The following is a 24,634-nucleotide window of genomic DNA, read 5'->3' as shown; positions in this document are numbered from 1 at the left end:
GAAAAGTGAGCTACACAAGGGAGAAAGTCAGCAGAACAACTAACAAGCTTGACTGATACACAGTCATCTTCTTAAAACATAATTTTTTATGAAGCAAATCAAACACATGCTAATATTTATTCAGCATGTTACTATCACTACCATCAAGAAAAATATTCTGTACAGAAACTTCAGCGTTGTTCAGCTGCATCAAGCAGATCAAAAGCTTTCAGCAGCTTCATTATGACTTAATTAATAACTTGCAAGAGAACTTTCTGGAGAACCTTTTCAAATGCCTAAAACCTAATTAAAAATCTGGTAACTTAAGTCTACAGACAAGCTGATGTACTTCCAGTATGTTTATATAGGAGATAATATTGCCAAATTAATTCGTAGACTTTTAAGTCAGATCCTAACAGCAATACAAAACTGACAAGCTGTGAAAGATCCTCTTCACAGATTTCAACAGGAGTATGGACAAGATTAATTTGTACTTGGGCCTGAAGACTGCATGATGCTCCTTACTGGAAGGACTCTGTACAGTTAAAGAACTGAAGATACATTTATAATCTTACTAAAGTATGTTGGACCATGAAAAGAATCTTCACTTGTTTGGCACACCCCTTAAAATTTTTTCTTTAGATAAACTGAACAGTTCTTTAGATGAACTAAAATATCTAAGCCATTATATTTTTTATGCCAAATAAGACAGTGACTCACAAATTATTGACATATGATCTCAGTGAGAATTCTTTTCTGATTTTTTTCGATTGGATTATTATAATATGGGATTGGATCTGAACATTGTATATGAATCAAATAGTTATTTCAAGAAAATAATAAATTTGGGAATCCAAATTCAAAAGAACTAGATCCTATACTCTTTCCATATCATAGCTAAAAGTGAATCTGATCAGGTAATTTCAAATACAGAAATAAGCAACACCATTTATTTGTATTGTCACATTTTATGCAAGACTTAATAGAAAGCATTTTGAGATTTTCAGAAATGTTCTTTCTTCACTGTTGGTAATTATCTTGTTCATGATACTGTGTCCACAATATCAAAGATACACATTTCAAGGAAAAGAGTCTTTGAGACACTTCTTAAATTGAATTAAAAGAGCATCATCTCTATGGGAGAAAAAAAAAAGTTAGTATTTCCAGATTCGAAATTTTGGAGCTAGAAAGCTCAAATGAAAGTTTATTTGACAAGACTGGGAACTTTCTTGATTTATAAGGTACGAGAATCCTACTTCTATCTTGGAAAACTCACTCGTAACCTTGAAGCACTCAGCAGTTCAGAACAATACTTGCTGTAGGACACTATGAGTTGTCTAATAATTTCCTAAGAACAGAAAGGAAAATATGTCAAGCCTTTTCTTTGGATAGCAGGTTTCTGAAGTTCTTAGAGACCTGGAAGTTTACAAGTGAATTATAATGCCAGTGAAAATGAATTCATGAGCTGAGAGAAAGTGATAGAACCAAGTACAATTATACAATGTATCTTTGCTATAACAGCATCCCTGTAGGACACAATGTAAAAAATTATATGCACATAAATGTAGTTTTGAATAAATTCAACATTTTTACTAACTAAAATAGGAGTCAAGGTTGACAAGAACAGATTGCTTACAAAGATGACGCAAATACTTGAACCAGCATTAATTTACTGCATATGAAATACTATTTCTTGAATAACAATTTCTGGATTTTATCTAGATAAGAAGCAAGCTGATAAATGAACATGACATGATCAAACTCAGTAAGTCGTGTGCATAAAAGTATGGAGAAAAAATAAGACTTACATTTGGGAGAATAAAGAATTAAACTTGGTTCACTATAGTACCTTTTGGGTTCCTTGCCATAGTATGTTTGTTGTCCTGAGCTTTATGTGCAGAGAAATCTATCTGCTTCCAAGGGAAGTTTTTAATACATTAACCAGTTATTTGCAGAACACTCATCCCATTTTTTCAGGCATAGCATTTGCAATTATTTTTACTTCAGCATGTTTCAGCATTTGAGATTTGAGGGGTTATTTTTCATGACGAGCAATGGAACAGAAAAAATTGTTTAAGAAAATAATGCTCTTTCTTCTCGTTTTTCAAAGGCTGTTCACAAAGAACAAGACTTCTATCCTCCAGTCTTTTTAAAGAGGTCTGTGAAAGAAAACATATAATTCAAATAATTTGGGGTTTGGGATTGGGATTAATTATTGCTCATCTAAGAGTGGTTCACAATGTGGTTCTCAGTTTCCACTGATAGTGGACGTACAGATGGGCACTGTGATAATTGGGTGCTATCAGCCTCAGCCTTCTGGTTCACTTTTTTCCCAATGCTAGAATGCACAACAATCAGTTAAAACAACTGATGACATACGCTGACATAAATATACAATTCAATCTCAACATTGGAAAAACACAATCTGCATGCAAGCTGTATGTGGTTAAGACCCGCACACTGGACCTCAAACACTTGATCAAACATGTGAACTGCTTTTGATACTAAAAACTGTCACTCGAACAGCTTAGGTCTTCCTTCCTTAGGCATATTGAGCAGCCAAGCATCTGCGCAGGAGAGGAAGCTTATTTATTTCCATTTATTTGTTTTAGTTTAAAAAACGGATTAATGATAAAACTCACATTTCTAACAGCCAGACTGATATGAACTTCCTTCACATTGCTTCAAATCTACCAAACCTAATTCCGGACTTCATCTCTTCTAACATCATATATAATGCTTGTGGAATAGCCTGGCAAATCTTGTTCTTAAATTCCGCAGAAACAGATGGCACTCACCCACAATAGAGAGGATCACACAGATGAAAGGAAAGCACACTGGTGAGGTTATGAGGCAGGAAAAGTGGTGGGAAAAAAACCCCAAACACAAACAAGAAGGTAGTAAAGAGCTACAAAGCTGGCTTAAAAGGAAGAAATTTAAGAGAACTTCCTCTGCTAGGAAAAGACTTTAGCAGTCACTGATAAGAGAAACCGTCTTCAGTAACAGCCAAATCAGATCTCAGGAAGTGCAAATGCTAATATAAAAAACTGAAAGGAAGAAAGGAAAATTTTTTTAAAAGGCACGTTTTACTGCTCCCTGTCCCCCCTTTATTTATTTTTTTTTAATTAAACAACTATAGAAGTGACTTTGAGATATCAGCTAAACCACCTCACAGCCTCTAAGGCAGCATCGATACTAGCTGTTTGTACAGCTGGTTCTGAAAAACTTAAAGTTATGTATTAAGTGGCAGTTTGCACACTCTGGGACTCTTATAAACCCTGCTGCCTTTGCTATGTCACACTTCACGTCATTCATTTTTTTCCTTCCAGTTAAATAATCTCCGATCTCTTCACAATTAAATCAGGCCTAGTTTTGGAAACCTTATTAGCTCTCTCAGTGTCTTTTATTCCTTTATATTATTCCTTATATGCTAATAAGCTAGTAACACATTAATAACCCAGCTTGGCAATTGGGCTAGAAAGCTCAGCAAATTCCTCTAGGGAGGTACCAAGCTGTTAGAAGACATGGACACCTCTCAAAATTTAGCTGCGCATTTTCCAGAATACTATCACTACAAAAACCAAGCTTTTATTAGCTATTAAAGCACCAACCCAAGGTTTTGAAAGATAAAAGTAATCCAATAAGCTTCCTATTTAGAGCAGTTCATTTCAAGGTATACCATTGCATATATACCATACTTTTGCATTGGCAAAAGATTTTAATATTAAGTGCTATTTCAGCAACTTGGTTGTGTTTAACACTATATGTGTTTGAGAACAGTACATCAGAATATAGGAAGACTCAAGTACAATAGCCTTTAAGGAGACAAGGTAATTCTAAAACCAATAGAAGCATCAAAACAAAAAATTAAATTCTTTTGCTGTCATTACATTTTCCGTCATGGCACGAAGAGTTCCCCACATAATTATCATCTACATTAATAAAATTAAAATAAAATCTCTACACAAACATCTAAAAAGGTGTCCCAAACCTTTGCCTGAATGTATTTTTCAAATTATTTTATTCAGAACAAACAGAACTAAACGACACTAATAAAAAGAAGAATACAGTCAGATGGAGAGCAAACAGCACCAGACCTCACAGCTGACACATTTTCATATAAGACAAGAATGAGCATTGGAAGCAGATGGAGCATTTGAAGCCCCACAGCAGTGCAAAGCCACTGTACAGAGGAGCTAAAGGAAAAACAAAATTCCAGCATTTCACAAAGGGGTTTTTCTCATTTGATGGTATAACTACTTTTAGTCTAAACTCACATTACAGAAGTTCATTTGGGATCCCAGCAACACAGAGCAGGGCTTCCTTAGAAAGATCACACACCCTCGTTTATTCCACATTTCCCTTTTTCACCTGTGACACTTCTCCCCCACCAAGGCTTATTGTTGGCTTTCTAGAGTTCACAAGAAGCACTAAAGATAGCTCACTACCTAGCACGTAGGTGACTGAGTGCTGATGCTGATCATTTAGCCCTACTCATAGTGATAATTAAAAAGAAGCACATACTAGCCCAAGAGAATGTCCAGTGTCTCCCAAAGAGAAGCAATGGCTGCAAAAATGTGTGACTGCAAATGGGAGTGAAAAGGGGATACAGGACACAGTTAATTCTAGCAAAGCAAATTGATTTATTTTCATGTTCTGCTTAGTATTGTAAATTTAACTTTTAATTAGTATTGCAAACATCTACAAAAAGTATCATCAATAGAAGATTTCTCTTTAAATTTATGCATGAATTTACATAAATAAAATCAGTAATTCGATTTATGACACGTTGTCCCTAGAAATTACGGTATCAGTTGTATTTAATAAGGTGCTGTAGATGAAAATTAATAAAAGTTGCTCTACTATTTAGTTCAGTATGAATGACATTATTAAAAAGTTAACAAACATATGTCACTACTTGATTAAAAACACTATTTCAATTAGAGACATTTCAATTAGAGCTAGTATAGACAAAATCTATAGCTTTTTCCCTTTGCACAAAGTTTCAAATCTAAATATTTGCATCTTCCTTTTGTTTAAATGCTCTTTAGGATGATGCTCAGATCTCTCTGAGTATCTGAACATTGCATTCCTCAACAGAAGCCTAATTTTGATGGAGAACTTCAAGCACCTCTACAACATATACATGCTTATACACTTATGTAAGTTTGTGTGTGTACACAAGCATAATGCCATTAATGAGAAAAAGGGATTCATAATAATTATGCACTTAAAAGTAATCTCTTCTATCTCACTAATTTCATTATTTCAGAACTCAGTGCTTTGAGATGATAATGAACAAAACGGTGGTATTATGCTCTACACTAAGCCCTGCCAACTCCCTCAAACCAAACAGAATCCCCAGTTTCAGAAGGCTGTAATCAATAAATAAGAATAGCAGCTCAAGTACAGTTGGAAAGTGTTGCCATAAAGGATGAGAAGGAGTTAAAGAGATGAACACTCCTCAGAAAACTGTCCTTCTCCCTACAAGGCATGAGGTAAAGTTTTGCATTGTTCTTGGCATGAGCCTATGCTCTCCTCCAGCTTCAAAAGATTGCATACACTGCTGGTGAGAAATTGAGCTTTAAGTAATAAATCTTGAAGATTCTTACTGTGTCTTCACAGGAAAAGAGAAAAATGCTTACGTAGCAATGACTACAAATAGAACGTGACAGTTGGATTTGCAGATTCAGCAGACAGTGTTTGGTTTCACAGAAATTATATATAGATATTACAAGTATTATGATTTAAAGAAGTTATAGAAGTTCTCCAAATTGTTCCAAAAATTAGATGAACTTAGATGAAATACCATTTGGGAATTTTAATTTTATTTTATGTTACTTATTTTATTAAACCCGAACCATAACCACTGCAGCACATAAAACGATAATTCTTCTTGGACTAACTTTCCTTCGTGTATTTCCCCATGGCACAGGTAATGGATCACATGGGAATGACTTAATTTTAAATTTCTCAGTTTTAGTTGCATACATAAGAGGATTTAAATAACTTATGGTATTTTTTTTAGCTTATGTACTTGAATACTTGCTTTTATTCTTAATGCTTCAAAGACTTAAAAGCAAAAACCTACAGGTTTCCCAGCACAGTAATTCCAGCTTCTGGGCTCTTAGTAATGGCCAAAAATGGTATGGCCTTGCCTAGTAATGAATGGGAGAGAGATGAGATGCGGGCGAAGGAAAATATATGAGAACTTATCCAGAATTTTGATTTGCACTGAATCTCATTCCAAACAACAATCACTGTTATTTTGCATAAATTGCATATATATGATTCAAGGTTTATGTAAGTCTGGAAACAGTTAATATTTCAATAATCCCATAATATTTTAAATACTGGAAACACATAAATGTATTTTGTTTAGGTCCCTCAGTTAGAGTAATCTTCTAGCCATACACCAGGACTACAGCTGCAAAAGACTATTATTTTTTACAAACAATTAGGTTTTATAGTGGCTGTAAAAACTTCAAAGGAATTAGGAAGGAAGAAATATTTTCTTAAATATTATTTCCATTAAAAAGGCAACTATTTTTTTTAAAGTTTATCTAGCAATCACAGAAATGAGAATAGAATGTATTCATCCACTTAGGATAAAAGTGAGTTGTCCCAAAATGAAACAACTTTGACTTGACATAGTGCAGTATATAGCATAGCTTTTTGTACCAGTTTTTAATTTCTTTTAAAAATCTCTGTAAAACTCTGTGAGAAATACTGCTGTATATTCCATAGTAACTGTTGATTTTTTAAAATAACTCAAAATTCAATCGTAATCTCCCATCTCCACAAATATATTACTATTACAATCAACTTATTGAAATGCCCATGTTAGAACAACAAGTACATTCTGAGACCAGAATTCACATCAAACAGCAGCACTGTATGTACTGTGTAAAACTTATTTACACGCATTCACACTCACGTGAACAGCTTCCTCTTTTAATAAAATCTGTAATTAAATGCAGGATTTCTCCCAGTTAATTACTTGATTTCCCATAATTTCATGTGCCCATAAGAAAAAGGGGCATGTATACAACTATGACAACAGAAACTCTGCAAAATATTACCTCATAATTAACAGTGTAAAACTAAGAAGAGCACGAGCAAAGTTTCCTAGGTTCCGAAAGCTGGGATTTACAGCCAGATGTTGCATCCTGTCTAATAAAAATTTTCAGTTCTTCACATTTATAATTTTTTTTAATTCTGTTTGGTACTACACAAAAAACCCTGCAGTCTTCAACTATATACAATTTAACATACATAGACAGTGCAAGGCAAAAAATTTTTGAGAACGTAGTAAATGAATCCTAACATCGCTAACACAACATTGCAAGCGAAAACAGATATTTCAAAATAGAGTTTCTTAGGATTACGTGGACAAAACCTATGCTTTGATTTGCACAGTTCAGTTCTACGCTATGCTGGTGGTGCCTAACACCCCATCCCCCACACCCTCCACTACATGGTACAAGGCTGTCTCCAGAGCTTCCAGATGTTTGGCAGGAGTTTTGGAATGCATATGTTCATGACTGGATTTTTTAAAGCTTATTTTTATTTTCTAACACAAACAAAAGCAATAAACTTTCAGTGAAGTTCAAACCCATGCTTTTTTCCTCATCTTTGAGATGTCTAAACATTCTCTCCAGTCTTGTCTACATAATGTTGAAACCAACTAAGTAAACTCCACCGGTCTATGTAACTGTATGCAAATTGTAAGCAAAACTCGTAACTTTCCAACAAAAATAAAAATGTCTGGAGAGATATCGGAAATCAAAGTCACAGATTATACACACCCACAGAAGAGGGAACAACAGAGATTGTTTTGCAATATTAGCAAGAGCAGGTATTATGAAGCTTCCAGTAAAACACGTAAAGCTATTATAAAGCTAATATAAAGATTCACCGATTCTGCCAATAGAATGAGAGACAATTGATTTATAAAAATAATTTTAAGATAGTGCACATACACTTCCACACAAATATTATTACGCATATTTATGTCTGACTGTACAGCTGCATACACAGTAAATATTCAATGTGACAATATTAGTCACTAAATATTAACTACTTACTGTTAAGAGCCATAATATTGTCTGTTCCTGGATGATGGAAGTTTATTCCCATACGCCCTGCAATGTAAACAAAAGCTATTTTTAATCTTTTTATTTCAAAACTAAATTAAAGTCATTAATATGAAACTTTTGCTAAAGGGGTTGAACAGCCAGGGTAGCTGAATCTTTCATCTACAGAAGACAACTTCCCGAGAACACACATTTAAGACATTTAACACGGTAGTACCTTTAGTGTTAAGTACGTAAGATACTGAAAAAAAATCACAAAATAAATAAATGTTTTCAAATACATCCTTTGCTTTGCACTAGGAAACTATTGTTTTCCCTTTCAAAATAAGGCCTCAAAGTTCAACATTGCTGCAGTTATGCCATTTATAGTAGGCTTCAAATATCAAGTACAGCATGACAAAAACTGCACCTAACTGGTAAAAATAGATCACTATTTTCCATACTACCTGTGACACCAGAAGCTCTCGAGTTAACAGGTCACTGGCGACACAGTGCTTACCCTCTTCTTGCGTTCTTCCCTAAGAATCTGCTGTCCTGTACTGTTTGAGATAAGATACTGGAATGTTGTTCTCATGGAGTACATTCATATATACTAAAAAGTATTTATTCTTGACCCATAATATGGGACCATCACATACAGAATGTTCACCACGAAATTCAAATGAGCTCTGCTGGTCCCGGTTCCCAGGAAGCTAGAGAGATGCAAACGGAACCCGTTTTCTCACATGAGATTTAACAACTGAAAGGTTGTTTAGGATTTCTCTTCAGGAACTGGAAGTGGGAACAAAGTCACACATGGTTACTTTGTTTCAAAGGAGATCTCGTCCACTGAAATCTACTCTTACTGTCAAAAAAATGAACCAACTCTACTACTACTCAGATACGTTTCAGATACTAGTCACCGGAGCTGAAGCATTAAAAACTTTCCCTGAAGAAACTTTGTAACAGAACTTTTAAAATTAAGCTCCCCGACAGAATTTGAAAGCTGTAATTGGTATTGGACGTTGTTTGAAAAAAAGATTTTAAAAGATCATTGCAGCCAAATTAAAAAATTCTTTAAGTGTTGTAATTTGTTTCATGTGCTCTCCACACCTCTAGATTTGTGGTTACATTTTGGAGCTAAGGAAGCAGGCGGTTTGCATTTCTTCATTACGCTGGCACTCAAATATGGGAGCTCAAGACCTACTCACCATACTGAACTCAATACGACCGTTATGTTCCTATACTTCTGCAAAACCAAGTTTTAACAAATAAGCTTTGACAAAGCAGAAATAAAGCAAATCTTCTCCAACATTTTTAAGTTATTGATCAGAACTAAAGTCTTCTATAGCCAGTCACAGAGACTGCTGTGCTGTAACGAATATCATTTCTGAACAGATGCAACATGAAGTTTCACTACACATTTCTGAAACTAAGTCACAAGCAGTTTAAGAAAAGCAAATATGTATTTTCTTCACATTATTATTTTCTCATTTTTTTCAGAAAAAAGTGCTGCAATAGTAAAGCTGTGAAGCAAACAGCACCTCCAGAAAGAAGCAGGGGCAGCAGGAAGGTAAATAAAATTTCAATTTTTACTTTCCAACTCCTTGAGCAAAGCTTTTTAAAGAGTTCTTCATTAACTACTTCAGGTTTCCTAACTACAGGCATAATTCTCCTATATATACTGTCACATTAACCGAGCACTGCAGAAACATTAAAGCTGCTATTATTTCAGTTAGTATAAGCTTGCGCTAAAATATTTCAGAAATCTTGCCAGATTGACATTCATTCCCTTCTCCTGAACAGCAATATTAATAATGAGTGTGAGGTTAGAGGTATTACTGGTGAAAAGGTGTATATAATAATCTATACTTGTAAACTAATACTTGTAATAGAAAAAAGGGAACTGCTATGAGAAAGCCAGAGTAAAACTGGAGTGCATAATGCTTGGATGGGCCCTTTCCTTTGCTGAAGCTGAAATTCTGCTGTTTGACCACCTTCAGAAATAGAATCATGTCTGCGACATCTGGGTTTGTTTTTTCCTCCCTCCAGGCTGTCACTGGACCAGGTGCTGCTTGTGTGACATTTTGTCACCTGGCCTTGGCCTGCTATTTTTAAACAGTTCTTGTCAGCTATCTTTTAAGAGGAGGAGAAAATACAGAGCAGCACAAGCAGAAGGACAAGTTCTCACACTGAGCTAAGCAACAGCATGGGATAATTCTGTGATTCTTCAAAGGTCCTCTAGTGCAATTCTATAGAAACAAATTAATGGAATACTTTCAAAAGGCACCTGTATTAAAAACAGACTGGTAATGCACCAATAATTATTTACCAATAACACTACAGCCTGACAATATTAGCTACAATATTTGAATATCTTGCACTTCAAAACAAATTATTCAATTTAAAAAAGAAGGCATATGCAGATTACAAAACTGCATAACTATCTAAGAAACAAGAAGAGAGCACAAAAAATAAATCACAAATTTATTCCTTTAAAGGTGCAATGTAAAACAGTGAAAAGTAATTAAGAATATGTACTTTCAAGGATATACTTGGGCTAAACAAAGCAATTACTATCAGAAACAGTCAATTTTAAGAAAAGCACATGTGTGCTACCTGGACCTTGATGAAGTCTATCTAAGCACATATTGCTAATCACAATTTTAAAATGAAATATCTGGAAAAAATTTCTACTTTTCAAGAATCTTAAGCACAATAAACAGAAACATAGAGAGAGAAGATAGAGCACAGAAGTCATGGACTTCAGCAGTTCACTGAAGTAATAAACAGGAGCCCTTCCAGTAACAACACCCCCAGTACTTGTGTTCAGTGTACATCTGCCGTTTTCAATTTGCCTGTCTTGGTTTCATAGCTACCTACTGAGAATATTTTCAATTATGTGCTTTTACAACACACACTTATATCACTGCAGTTAGGCTGCAAGAATAATCACTCTCTTACATAAGTCTTTTCAATTCCTAATTTAAAAAAAATAATCATCCAGTTGTATACTTCTTGCTCTTTAAACATTTCAGAGCATAAACAGGGGTTTAATGGTTCTTGTACAGTCCAGGCTGCTCTTTTGTATCTCTTATGTCATTAAATTCCTTAAATTCTCTCTTCTAACAGTATTTGGAAAGACTTTTCTGGCTGGGCTGCCCGACTGCTCTGCTGCATGTTCAGTATCATGCTTGTCATGGCAGAGAGCCCGATTCCTTCTAGAGCACATCTCAAGTATATGCATCTTCTCCATTACATTAGAAATAAGATGATGTTATATGGAATTTAACTTGATCTCATTCTTTGCAGAAAAGGGTCATTATTTGGAAACAATTCTGAAATCCTTCCAGTAACTTCAGGAAGTACATCCTTCCCACCTATAAATCTCTTTATCAAATCTTTAACAAACAGATAATTTGGTTTGGATTTATTTTTCAAACTGTCCAGATAATTTCAAGTTACATGAACAGTTTTGAGAAACAATGTCATTTAAGAAACCCGGGTTTCAGGCACAGTTCCACCACTATTGCAGGTTTTTTTGACAGTGTCTAGTGCCAGGCTTTCCTACAGTGGTCCTCTTAATCTCAACTTTAAAACTGATGATTTTTAGCAGATATTCAAGCTTATGAGCACAATCTGTTTACAACTAAGTCTAAAACTAATTTTTTATTTAATCTTTGTATGCATGTGCTGTTATTACCATTATTTTCCCATGTTTGAAAGAAACACCAGTAATTAACCAGTTCCAGATGTATAACTACTGTTTTTGTTTTAAGAGATTTCTGAATTAATTTTCTCTTTTTATTAATTTTCTTACTGGGAATAAGAACTTCCCTTCCGCTCACGTAGTTCTTAAGATCATTGTGATATCCATTACAAGTTATGGCTGGAGACTGCAGTGGCAAGGTCAAATGAAACTGGCAACAGGACTAGGTCTGCTATACTTCCTTAGTAATAAAACCTCCTTTATCATTCTTACATCAAATGATTTCAAAGTTGGTGCCAACAAAAGGCATTATAAAACAGCAATAGTTATTTGGAGCTCAACCACAAGTCTTTGCTCCATGATTGGCCAAAAAGCATGAAACGTGTATGTGTATATAAGAATCTTATTCATTTTTACCAGATTAGGCCTCAGACCATTCTCTCTCCTCTTCCCCCAATAATACAGACACCTGAAGCTGATGCTTCGCTAACTCAACAAGGCAATTTCAAAAGCAAGAACTGCGTAAGCAAGGGTCTGGATGAAGAATTATAAAATAAAAGGTAACTCCCTGAAGAGCTTTGTTTTTTCTTTCTTCTTTCCCCTTCCTGCCTCCTTTTTTTAAGTCTATCTGCCATTTATTCACACCCACAATTTAAACACCTGCTTGGGACTTACATATCTTTTACACATTAACATACACAGCAGAAAAAAAATACCAGAAGGGAAATACGAAGAACTATTACTGTGTTTGCACGTATATATTTTTACTGTGCAAATATATATTGTGGCAATGTGAAGAGAAGTATATAATGATCAGCTTTAAATATCAGTAATAATGCTTGCTGATACTAACTTCTTCCTATCACTGCATAAACAAATATATATAATCAGTAAAGAAAGCAACCTACAAAATAAAACAGCATATACATTACAACGAAATGCACTCTTCATAAGTAAATTACATTGCCCCACTAAAACACAACAGTCTTGCATATATTTAAGTAGTGCAAACATATTTAGCTTGGAAACAGTTATATTTAAAAAATATTAGTACTTCGAATCAAGACCTGATGAACATAAAAAGAAATTTGCCTTTACTTGTAAGGGGTAGAAAAGTATAAGTACACGTACACCCATTCTACGTGTAGTTCTAGAATTGCACTCAAAAAAGCAATATTGGTATTCTTACTGGTGAGTTTGGGGGAAATAAAATAAACACATATGAAAGTAGACTTCTCCATTAGCAAGCAGTGCTATAATATACAAAACCCTCCAAAGAGCAGACAAGTAAGAAGAAAGAAGAAAAAGAGCTTGAGGTCACTCTTCAATAGTACAATAAAAGAATGCAAATAAAGAGAAGAAAATATCTGTATCACCATTCCTTAAACTAAACAAAGCAAACAAAAAACCCCCACCAATCCTTTTGAAAACAGATTCAGCAGGTCAAAGATGAGAACATGCTGGATGACAGCAGGAAATTAGGAAGTATGATCATACTACAGGATCACTGAAGAAAGCAATTTTTTAATTTAAGAAATATGAACCATTTAACAGTCATATTCTGTCCTGGAAAACAAAACAAAACAAAACAAACCCAAAACAAACAAAAAAGCCAAATAAAACAAAACAAAAACTACAGAAAAGGGAATATTCTCTTACATAAGCAGAGTTTCAAATGGAAAGGAAACAGAGTATATTTCCTTTAAAAGGATTAGCTTAAGTGGCCTGATTTTACACACAAATAGATGTGCAAACACATCTGCCTGCTCACTCTGGTTTTCATGTGCATTTACAGAAAGGTGTCTGATGAGCATCAAGATTTAGAGAATTGCTGTTACAGTGCACTTTTTTCCTAACAAAAGCATTGCAGAAAGCTCTAACTGGGTGGCACCATTTCTAGGACTCGGATGACAACATTTGTTCTATTTGCACAACCTTTGTGTTCAGTTGCTGACTGCAAACACAAATATGATCCGTTCACCTTCACTTCCCTCAGATCGTGTAGCAAACTTACTGCTTTGCTTACAAAGAGCTTATGAACAATTCTGAACAAGATCCGGTGGCAGACATTTAACTGCAGATCAAGATGGAAAAGTAACGGTTCATTCTATACTTACTACAGAAATTGTCTATATTGCATACAATCTTCAAACACTGCTGTCAAACCTCATAAGCAACATATTAAGTTACATTAAGTTAAATGTAAACACGGAATCTTAAATTTTACTTAGTTTTCATATGACCCGATACAGTCTTTAAAATAGTTATAAAGTAGTAACCCCAGTAACGTCGGTGGAAATATAGAGAGGGGTCATTCATATTGAGTACTGAAAATCCAGATAAAAAGTTTCCCCACAGACACTGTTTCTAACTCGGAACTATTGTAATTTGTATTCAAAGTCTCAGATAATCTCAGAACAACAAATGCTAAGATAGGGAACATGTACATTCTACTGAAATATTATTACATAAACAGCACATATTTTATGTATCCTCTACAGCATGATATCCATTCAAATTAGTTTTAATGAAGCCTATTCTTGAAATTCTCCTAAAGACACGTGTTGTCTCCAAATACTCATATGTGAAGATGTGTCACACTGATACTTTATAAAAACCTCTGAAACTCTGGTAGTTGGAAATCTGCACATTACAAAGTTTGTTTCCATTATGATTTAGAATAAACCCCAAATATTAGTTATCTACCGCAACACTAAGTTTAAAATAAATATTTCAAAGGGACACAATTTCTCTCCTCAACTTTATATTTTGACTCCGTTTCATAACCTGTCAGTAGCACACGTGCACAGCACATGACCTAACACAGCTGAAATATTTAATTATTTAAAAATAGAACAAAGGCAGCTGCTAGTTACTACTGATCAAAACATTTTTTATAGATCAGAATGGCTCTGTGTGTGCTGTAACGCAATAGTTTGACACAGATAAACATATTGCAACGGTGACATATTACACCATAGACAGGAGAGACTTTGATGTAGGAAGTAAACGTTTTGGTCAGTACTAAGTAGAATCTACCCATAGCTATTCTGATAATTCAGTTTTGCACTATAGCATTAGGTAGAAGCAGTACTTAAATACCAACAGGTTATAAAATACTGCAGATGTATCCTTTCCTCATTAAATCAAAACTCTCCTACGTTTTTGTAGTGCGTAACATTTTATTGGCAACTCAGAAAATAAGTAAGACCATTCAGGAAAAACATCTTAGAAAATATTGCACACTTCTGTCATACAGGCCCAGTTATGACTGACACAGGGAACAGCCAGATACCCTCGACCATAAACAGCAATTAGTCTTTAACTAGAACAAGTTTAACAATTCCTTTGCTTTTTTTCCTCTTTTTTTTCCGCCTCCTTTTTGAAAGGAGAAAAGGATTTATAAGTCTCGACTGAAAGAGAAGAAAAATGTTGAAGCTGATGTTGATGGCAGAGAAAGCAGGTAAGGAAATCTGCCTAACTGTCTTGGGAGAAAAGAGAATGAGACTTCCTTTTTGATGAGTTTACAGTCTTTAGATCTGCAAGCATGAAAATGGCAAACAATTTGTAAAGTTACACAGTTCCCAGACTGTGAGGACAGAAAGACAGGAACCTACAGCAGGGTACCCCTATCTGATATGAAAAGTTGAGAAAAGTCAGTTTCAGAAACAGAATAAGAACTGAAACGGAATCCCTTCTTCCAAAACTGGACTTGAGATAAAATGAAACATTGAAGGATAAGCTGGTAATTTATCCAAGTCCAGAAACCTCAGAGCTAGGTATCAAATCTCTCTTACAGCAAGAAACACCCAAAAAGAACTAAGTGACCCTAGCTCTCCTAGCTGGAGAGCACCAAGCCAGCCTGCCAATCAGACTGAGTTCGCACTCACTCAGTGTAAATTCGATACTGCAAGACTGAGGATTAGTCCATTTCTACTGCACTAACAACCTTTCAGCCTTTCTCTTGTTCCATACTTTAAAAGTAACATCCCCTCCCAAAAAAGAAAAAGTCACTTAATCACACACTGTCCCAAGACCAAGTGGATCACGCTTTTAAAAAAGTGACCTGCTTTAGTGAACATGAAACAAACTCAATTTCCATGGTCCGCAGGACAAAGTCTGATCATAGTTCAGACTTGGAGAACGTATGAAGCTTCAAATGCTACAAAAGAGAGGACAGACTCTTCCTTTTTACCTGAGCTCCTCCACTACCTCCATTGAACAACACAGAGCATGAAGAACTTATAAACCAAAAGAAGAAGAAAACATCCCAGAACCAAGTCAATTTAGTCTTCCCATCAGAATCTCTTACGGCTAACCTTCCTGCCCACATTCTGATCTAGAACCCTTGCTCTACACCCAAGATAATTATTTTTTGTTTCAAGTGATCTGATGGGTTGTGAGGGGGCACATATGCCAAGAGGGGCTACGTTCCAAGCAAAGTTTCAAACTTCAAATAAACCACCTACAATATTTTACTCATGAATACATATACAGACAGTACTTCTAAAAATATGTGTGTGCTGAAGACTTTGTTGCCAGCAGCAGGCTGAAATGATCCTGAAATAGCTGCACTGACTTTATAACATGCATTTGAGGCTCCATGACAGGTATAGCTTTTCTAGAATGGAATCTTTCTGTGTTTTCAAAATCAGATGCTTTTCATACTCATCTTTTCACCCCTTCTGTTTAAAATTTGGATAGTAAATATAAGGCAAACTGACATGTAAGCACTGTTAGCTAAAATTGTTTGAGAAATCAAGGCTCATTTACCAAAAGGTGAATAATTAAATTAGAAAACTATCTCATTATTTTTTCTTTGTCTGTTTTGTAAACCAGGATTTTTGTGGTGGTTTTACTTTTTATCTACAGAATAAAAACTGCACAAAACCTAAGCAGGCACAATCACAGATGCCAGAGGGAGGAAAGATTTAAAGCGAAAACACACATCCAGTTTACTATGAAAGACAGAGGAGGTAAAATGAAGAGGAAGTAGCTCTGAAATTGGGTTAAGTTAGTAAGACTCCAGAAAGAGCAGCTGAAATTTCACACACAAGACAATCACACAGGAATGTCTATGAGGAAATGAAGAATCAAGCTGAAGTACATAACCAGTATATTCAAAAAGCATCAAGGTGAAAATAAATGACAATGTGACAATGACTTAAGACACAAGCAAAAGCAAGCAGAGATGATCACTCACTTTCTCAAGTCAATCACAGACTAAAACGTGCTGCTGCTTTAAAGAGGGAAGCCAGAGGAGAGTAGGATAAATAAGAAAAAAGCAAGTGAGTTTGGAAAACAAGATTAAGTGAAATCTGATAAAGGTGCAGAGAAGGACAGCAGCTAAAATCTTTCTGCATCTTTGGCAGTGGAAAAGCAGAAAGTTGAAGGTACACAGAAAGAGTCAAGACCAAATTTTAATGGGAAAAGCAACAAGGAAAATGCAATAAGAAAGTGACTTGAGGAGTGGATCGATGTTTGCAGAAAAATAGCTTTTTATCAAAAGGATTTGGTTAAAATAGTAATGTAGATCTGTTTAACACAGAGGAAAACAACACTTCTTGGAAGGGAGAATGAACATGTCCTGAAACAGCCACTCCTATGAATATTGCCAGTCACGCTGCGTACTGTGAAAACAGGAGTAGAGGAAAGTGCACGCCAGGTCAAGCCAAGGCTGGACATTAGCAACGTAAGCCTTGTAGTTAGAGGGAGGAGAAAAAGAAAGCAAGACAGGGAATTAACTATATCGATGGGAAAAAAACCAGCTGGGCAGAGACAGATAACTAATAGTAAACAAGACTGCTCCAACAGTTGCTGATCTGGAAGCTGGAAGAGAGCTAAGTAATGAGGCAGGAAAGCAAAACCAGCTGAGCAGCATCGAGTGAGAAAATGAGATAGTGAGAAAGAGCACATCCAGTTAGCAAGAGAAATATCAGAGAAAAAGTAAAGCTAACAGTCCCACTGGCAAATGAAAAGATCAACTCAAATTTTACAATTAATACCCAGCTCTTTCCTTCTATTCAAGAAGTAAAACCAAACAGTTCCTTCTGCTTTCAAATGTCCATTTAAACTAGTCAGTCTCCATAAATCGACAACCTAGTGGAGATGAAAATACTAAGTTTGTTTTGGAAAGGATACTTCTCTTGAAAAGCATAAAGATGCTTAATGAAACCAAGAATTACATTTCTACCTCATGCAAAACACCAGCGTTAAATAGCATTACAACAGATGCAGCTGTGGGATATGGCACTTGCAATGCTTACAGACTAGCTCAGCTGAGTATTGCGATTCATTATTGATAGAACGGTCCAACACCACAAAAGAATTAATAATTTGTATCCATTATTATTTTATGTACTAATATTCTGATCAAAAAACATTTTTAAATTGTAATAAAGAGACAATAATAAAAGTATAAGCAAAATTGCACTTATATGATGTTAAAGTCTTTTTTTAGAGTAATACATTTTCCAATCTAATCTTTTTCATGTTTTCCATGCTCAGGTTTGTACGGCTGATCAGGAATATTTTATCATTGAAATGCTACCACAACCTTTCACTATTCAGCATCAGCTATGTATTAGAAATTACTTCATCACCAATGCTACACCTGGTAGTTTACAATTTAGTAGCATAAATAATAAAAACTTTCCCAGCACTTAACAACATCTGATAGCTTTTGGCTCCTCCTAACAGCTTGAAATCCAAATTACAATACATCTTTTTAAAAGAAATCTGAAACAACTAGATTAGTAGAGAGTAAGCTTGATGCAGTGGTTGTTTTAGAGCCCTGTACACTAGCTGATGATTGAAAAATAAGAGTAGTATTAACTTTTAATAAGATGTTGAACATAACTGGACTCATGGCACTACACATTTTCTGAACTGAGTGACTGCAGCAGCAGACTCAACTGTGAAATTTGCTGATACACAAAAGCAAGTTTTGGAAATGCCAGTTAGATAATATTATGATTGTGCACTTATAATAAATGCATACACATTTCACCTCATTTTCCTGTGGTAGAGATTATTACTTAAGATGAGAAAACAGAAGTTTTACATAACTGACAACTCATTCATTAGCAAAATGTTTATAGCAATACTGAAAAGCTGATTTTTGTTTAAACACCAAGCAAGCATGGACATATGAATATTCCTAACCTGTAAAATGATTCCTCCACATTATATCAGCGAAACTCATTGGTGGGCCACTGGGAGGGTAGTGTTTACCTTTCAGAGGCTCATGATCAGTCCTTATCATATCCATTAAGGAATTTTCCAAAGAGTGCAAGTTAAAAGTGTCATAGGGCCTATTCCGGTCCTGGAAGGAAAAGAAAAGAAAAAAAAAAGGGAAAGAAAGACTGTTATAGAAAAAAAACATTTTCTAAGACAGGCTCATTTCTTATTTTATAAAACTCTAGCATCCAGTTTTACATTTCTTCTTGACAGTACTTTTCATATTACAAAAAAATTTTATAAATATAAGCCTACAGCTGTTAAAATGACACCTTTCATTTTGCAGCTGCTGCTTTCACCAGTACAGCTATGCAGAGAAGCCTTTAAATACTTCTAAAAATATACGTAGCAATAATAATTAATTCTAAAAATATCCTTTAAGTAAGAACTTTGAAATAAAGCGATATTAATGTTTACACTGGAGAAGTGAAATCGCTTCAGAGATTTTTGTTTTACAGCTTCATCATGTGCCTCCTGTCACAGCGCTACCTTAACATCAGAGCAGAAGCAAGCAATGCTCAAGGTGCCAGCAGGCACATTTGTTCCAGAAAGTAGCAAGTCATTCTTCAAACGCCTACCACGAACCTCACAGGTGTAAGGGAAGTGCACTAGATGCACGACTAAACAAAAAGCAAGATAGGATATGAAACACTTTCAGACTAGGGCACACAAAAACCTGAGTAAGAGTTGGTTTGTATTGTTTGAATCTCTCATTTTTAATTCACTGTAGTTCTGCTTCTATTTAAGTAAGTAAAAGAGAAAAAGAAAAAAACAAACCAAAACAACCTTCAGCAGGCCTATTAAAATAACTAGTTTCACAGTTCAGGAACAATCTTACAGAGGGAGCAGTCTACTCATGTTCATGTCTCGAACACTGTACGTAACGAGACAGCATCACAGAACAGTGCCCTTGCAGCCAGTTAGTTTCCAATGATATTAATTTTCTTATTCTCATCACTATCATAAAAAAGGAAAGCACAGGTATGTAAGAGATAGCAGTTTTGCTTTGTATACTATATTAAGCCACAGTCAATAAGAAGTGGTATAACATTCTACTGTGAAAACTGAAGCCTTCATTGTAATACACCCCCAAAATTCCTGAAACAATGTTCTTCACATGCTGGTTACTACAAGGTAATCTTCTTGTTTGAAGGAATAAAATTTAAAATCCTCAGACAAGAAGCAACAGTAGCCATAGAAAATGTAACACAAGTTTTGTCCCAGTAATTTCTCTTGAACTCTCTTTTTCTTAGTTTGTCTTTAAATAAAACTAAAGGAGAGAATGAGTCCACTGGTATAATTAAACTTTAATATTCCTGTTACAGAAGTCAAATAAATACACATTATGAAAAGTTTGCTGTTACAGAAAGCTCTGAAATACAAATCTTCCTACTGTCAAAAGTGTTTGCACAGTCTACCTACTCTGCACTGAATAGCCAACTTTCCTTCTCCGACATGCTAATTTTGTATTTTCTCTAAGTGGACTAGCATTATTTTCTTCACACATTTATTTAATCTATTGAGCATTTTTTGGCAGTCAAACATGATGTCCAAAGAATAAGACTTGATTTCTGTTAGAAGCTACGCTAAGCAGTGAAGTTCAAATGAGCTCACTGATTTTCAGCATTCACTGTTGATGATTTTTGTCTTCTACAACTACTTAGAATGCCAACATCTGTATACTGTATTTAAAAGAGTAATTGTTCACCTATCCAAATGGATCAACACATATAGAACATAAAATAAAATTTATGCCCAGAAAATCTAAAATATATCTTGGAAATAGAAAACAAAAACAAACAAACAAACAAAAACAAACCAGAAAAACCCAAATCAAAATAAACAAACAAACTAAAAATCCCTGAGGTTTTGCTGGTTTTCTTCCTAACAGAAAACTTTATTTTGGTTAAAACAACCTTCTGCCTGGTAATATGCAGTAGGAGGGAATAGTTTGTTTTATTTCATAGTCACTTTCTTTAAAGAAGCACAAGGTGAGATTGAAAAGTGTAACTTGGACGTAAAAAAAGAAAATCCATTCTTGTGGTATACTAGTAACTTGATTAAATAGGATCTATATTATACCCGCGGAACAAGAATTTTAGTCGTCTTTTTCTATTTGTTTCTTTAAAATATCTTTTAAGTAATGTGAATGTGTAAGGAGGTCATGTGTTACAGTACTGAGCTATGGCATCTTTCAGAAGATAAAACAGAAAAGCAAGCATACAGCTGATATCCTAAATAGGGGTGGGGAAGTATTTTTCAGTTCATCAGGCAGATGAACTTCAGATCTGGTTTACTGTACAGCTGTAGCAGAGCTGAGCTGGCAAAACCAACACTGGAAGGAAAGCGAAAGCACAAGACTGCTGCTCTTTCCACAGTGGTAGTTCATTCTAGCTTTAAACATTACAGAGATTACAGTCTTAGAGGCCAGAAGGAGCAAGTTCAGAAGAGGACACAGCCTACAAATGTCATTTAGTTATCCTTTATTAACATATGTTAGATTTTAAGTATGCTACTATAGCAGCAAATCCCTGGGAGGTCCTACTTTGTTCTTCAGCTTTCCAAGGAGCTGTGCACATGGACACACATGAAAAAAGAGGAGGAAAAAAACAGCACCAAAGGCAAGACTACACAGTGCAGGTTTGCTACAAAGTAGGCTCTTTCTAACCTTTTAAGGATTGTGCAAACCTGTAATAGGTTTTCAAGACGAAACTGGACCTACACCGGACACAGGAAGATCAATTTAATCAAAACGCTTTACCTAGGCAATTATAACACTTCTCACTATAGTACTTGAGCAAGCCAAATCAAGCAAAGGAGATCTAGACACAACAGATTTTACAAGTACGCCGTGGCATATACATAAGTATAACGCATGCCGACTACAGATTTTGTAGTGCTGGTGATAAAACAAACAAGTCAGGGCTAGCACTCTAGCTCCTAAGTAAAAGGGCTACTGCCATTTTTCTTAACAGCTTCCATTTCAGTAGTAACTCATTTGTACTCAGCAGTTTTGAGGAGTGTTTCCTAAGTTCAGCAATTTCTCCTGGTGCTTCTGCACACACATGTGCAGGATGATGTTTCCTTATTTCTAAGCATGAACAGGTTCTCCTGGTTTTGGGAGCTGATACTGTTCCATCTCCTGGATTTGCCTTTTGCATTGTTTCCATAAGCTGACGATCTACCGCCAAACAATCCCAACAGCAGAAGCAATTCAGAAAGATCCTTAGTAGCACATGAGAACTTTGTAATGAAGTTCTGGGACTAGGACCATGAATAGGAATCAAAATATAAACTACAGAATGATAAAACAGAATAAAAAACTCGGAAAAACATTTTGAAAATCCAGCAAGTCCAGAAAATCTGCTGGGATCTTTCAGAGAAGACAAAGATCCTAAGATCTACTTAGCTAAACTACATTATGGACAAAAGAGAAATCTCCAGCTACAAGGCACTGCCTTTGGCTACACAGCAATCGTTACGCTAGCAAAAGATTAAGTCCAGCCTGCCCTTGCTGGATTGTACTTTTGCTGTGTACAGACAGAAGCTCCTTCCGTGTCGGCGTCTGTGGCAGCATATTTCAGTTCTTACAATACTCTAGCCTTGAAAGAAAGAAAAACAGCTTAGTAATAACAACTCTTAGAGAAGATATGGGTCCCAGAACTTTAAATCCCAGCCCTTGGCTGTCATAGATCATTCATGACATAGACTTCCTCAAAGTGTATATATGTTAAGCATAGTGAAAAATTACAAATGCACATACAAGATAAGACTTCTGAAATCTCTTAATTGAAATGGACCTCCAGCTGAAGTTGGGTCTCAACTTTCTACCTTTAAGCATTTTACTTGCAAGGCTGATTAAAAAGGTCACAAAATACAGTGTCTAAAATCTGTCTGATAATTAAAAATACCAACCAAACAGTAACTTTGCCAAAAAAGTATCTGCAGAGTCAAGACAATGAAATAAAATGAGAAAATGCAGCAATTTGCATTTTACCTCCATTTTACACTTTCGTGCATTTGTATTACACTAGTCTTTAATTACACAACCACAATAATTTTTCAGAGGTCTCCAGTCTCCAACCGATATGCATAATGAACCAGCTCCAGAAATTAATCAAAACAGTGCTTTGAAGAGGTCTATTTCTCTCTAGGACAGACGCCTGCGTTGCTTATTCCAGGAGATGGCTGAGGTGTAATCAGTGTGTCAGCAAATTCCAAGAGGGAAAAAGACACTCTTAAAGTTAAGGATTATCTTAATTATAAAACAAAGATTACTTAGAACTACCTGAAGTCTGTAACTGATGTGCACGTGTATCATCTGAAATCAGAATAACTTTTTCCCTTTGTCATACTCTGTAAAGTGGTGAGCTTTGTCCTGCCCCCATTAGACTCAAGAGCATGGGCATGTAAGGGCAAGGCATACCTAGCACCACTTCACTTCCTTCCCAGTAGATACACAAACCATATCTTTACTGGCACGAGGGAAAGGTAAAGAATGAGAAAAGAATATATGACTACATTATGGATGACAAAGCCAAGACAAGATCTAAAGCTGGGGCCATAATAGGTGTTAAGTGGACATTAATACAGCCTGGCTTCCTCACCACCTCTTCCAGCTTGAACAGGTAACCCAAAGTAATTGGAACAAATGAACTAAAAAAGGAAATGACCAACATAGTCCATGACAGAGACTTGGAGAACATGCACCTTGCTCCAGAAACTGAAGCTGCATCTGTCTTCTGTCTCTCCAGAGGATTATGGCAGTGGAGACACTTGACCTTTAGTTGATTAACCTACAGTCACAAAGTGAAAAGTTTTACCCTGAGGTGTGTCAGGAATCTAACACATGTTGCCCAAGCCTATCTATCATCCATACTCAAAATCCTTAACCATGCATTTATGCATGTGTTTTATGCATGTGTTGAACGCTTATTAGCATGGTCATATGTATCTGTAGCATAAAATACACATTGAGCTGAGAGATACACCTGATCTGCCCATTTTTCAGTATTCAAGCAGCAAAATCTCAGGTACCTGGAGTCTTCCAAAGACAACATTTCCCTGTGTCTGTATATTTCAGTCCATCTGCTAACTGACTTCCTATTAAGTTTCCAGGCTTCCTATATTCGGAACAATAACTCAGTTTCAGTAATTTATCTTGGTGTTCTGCATTTTCATGCTGCCCTAGATTTTCGACCCTCCTGCACCAGTATGTGGCACAACGCAGCCCAACTGTGCTGAGCAACAAGACGGCCTGCACTCACTGAACTATTAACTGTTTCCAGGATAATACCAAAACACCAGTTAGACGCATAGAAGTCTCAGCAATTTTTACTTACTAGATTCTGGGACATTGCATGTCTTCCTTTTGATCAGAAGGAAGAGATGAGATCCTGGAGAATGGTTAAAATTCTTATGGCTTAAGTAACTTTCCTATCAATGCTAACTTCTTCACTGTGGCCACTGCTGTGCTTCATTCTTCTGTGCCTGACACAAGCCTGGATTTGGCTGCACAGGATTGCGAAGCCTTGCCAACTAAAGCTGAAGTCAATGGAAGCACGGCTTTGAATAAATACAGGGTAAAATGCCAGCACTGTTTTAAACTGGGCTCGCTCACTCTGTTCTAGCA

General features: G+C 35.7%; 1 protein-coding gene across 1 annotated transcript in view; it reads right to left on the bottom strand.

The window, feature by feature from the left end:
• CPEB3 (cytoplasmic polyadenylation element binding protein 3) overlaps nucleotides 1-24,634 on the bottom strand; it is a 79,968-nt gene that overhangs the window by 38,885 nt on the left and 16,449 nt on the right. Inside the window, exons 3-4 of the mRNA XM_010192838.1 lie at nucleotides 18,997-19,087; nucleotides 8,067-8,123 (exon numbers count right to left, since the gene is read on the bottom strand). Coding sequence (XP_010191140.1) covers nucleotides 8,067-8,123; nucleotides 18,997-19,087 — 148 coding nt within the window. The remainder of the gene's footprint in view (nucleotides 1-8,066; nucleotides 8,124-18,996; nucleotides 19,088-24,634) is intronic.

This window comes from Mesitornis unicolor, unplaced genomic scaffold (assembly GCF_000695765.1).
Source record: "Mesitornis unicolor isolate BGI_N332 unplaced genomic scaffold, ASM69576v1 scaffold11509, whole genome shotgun sequence".
In the NCBI taxonomy this organism is placed as follows: domain Eukaryota; kingdom Metazoa; phylum Chordata; class Aves; order Mesitornithiformes; family Mesitornithidae; genus Mesitornis; species Mesitornis unicolor.
The sequence above is the reverse complement of the archived record's forward strand: the minus strand, read 5'-3'. Positions and strand labels throughout refer to the sequence as shown.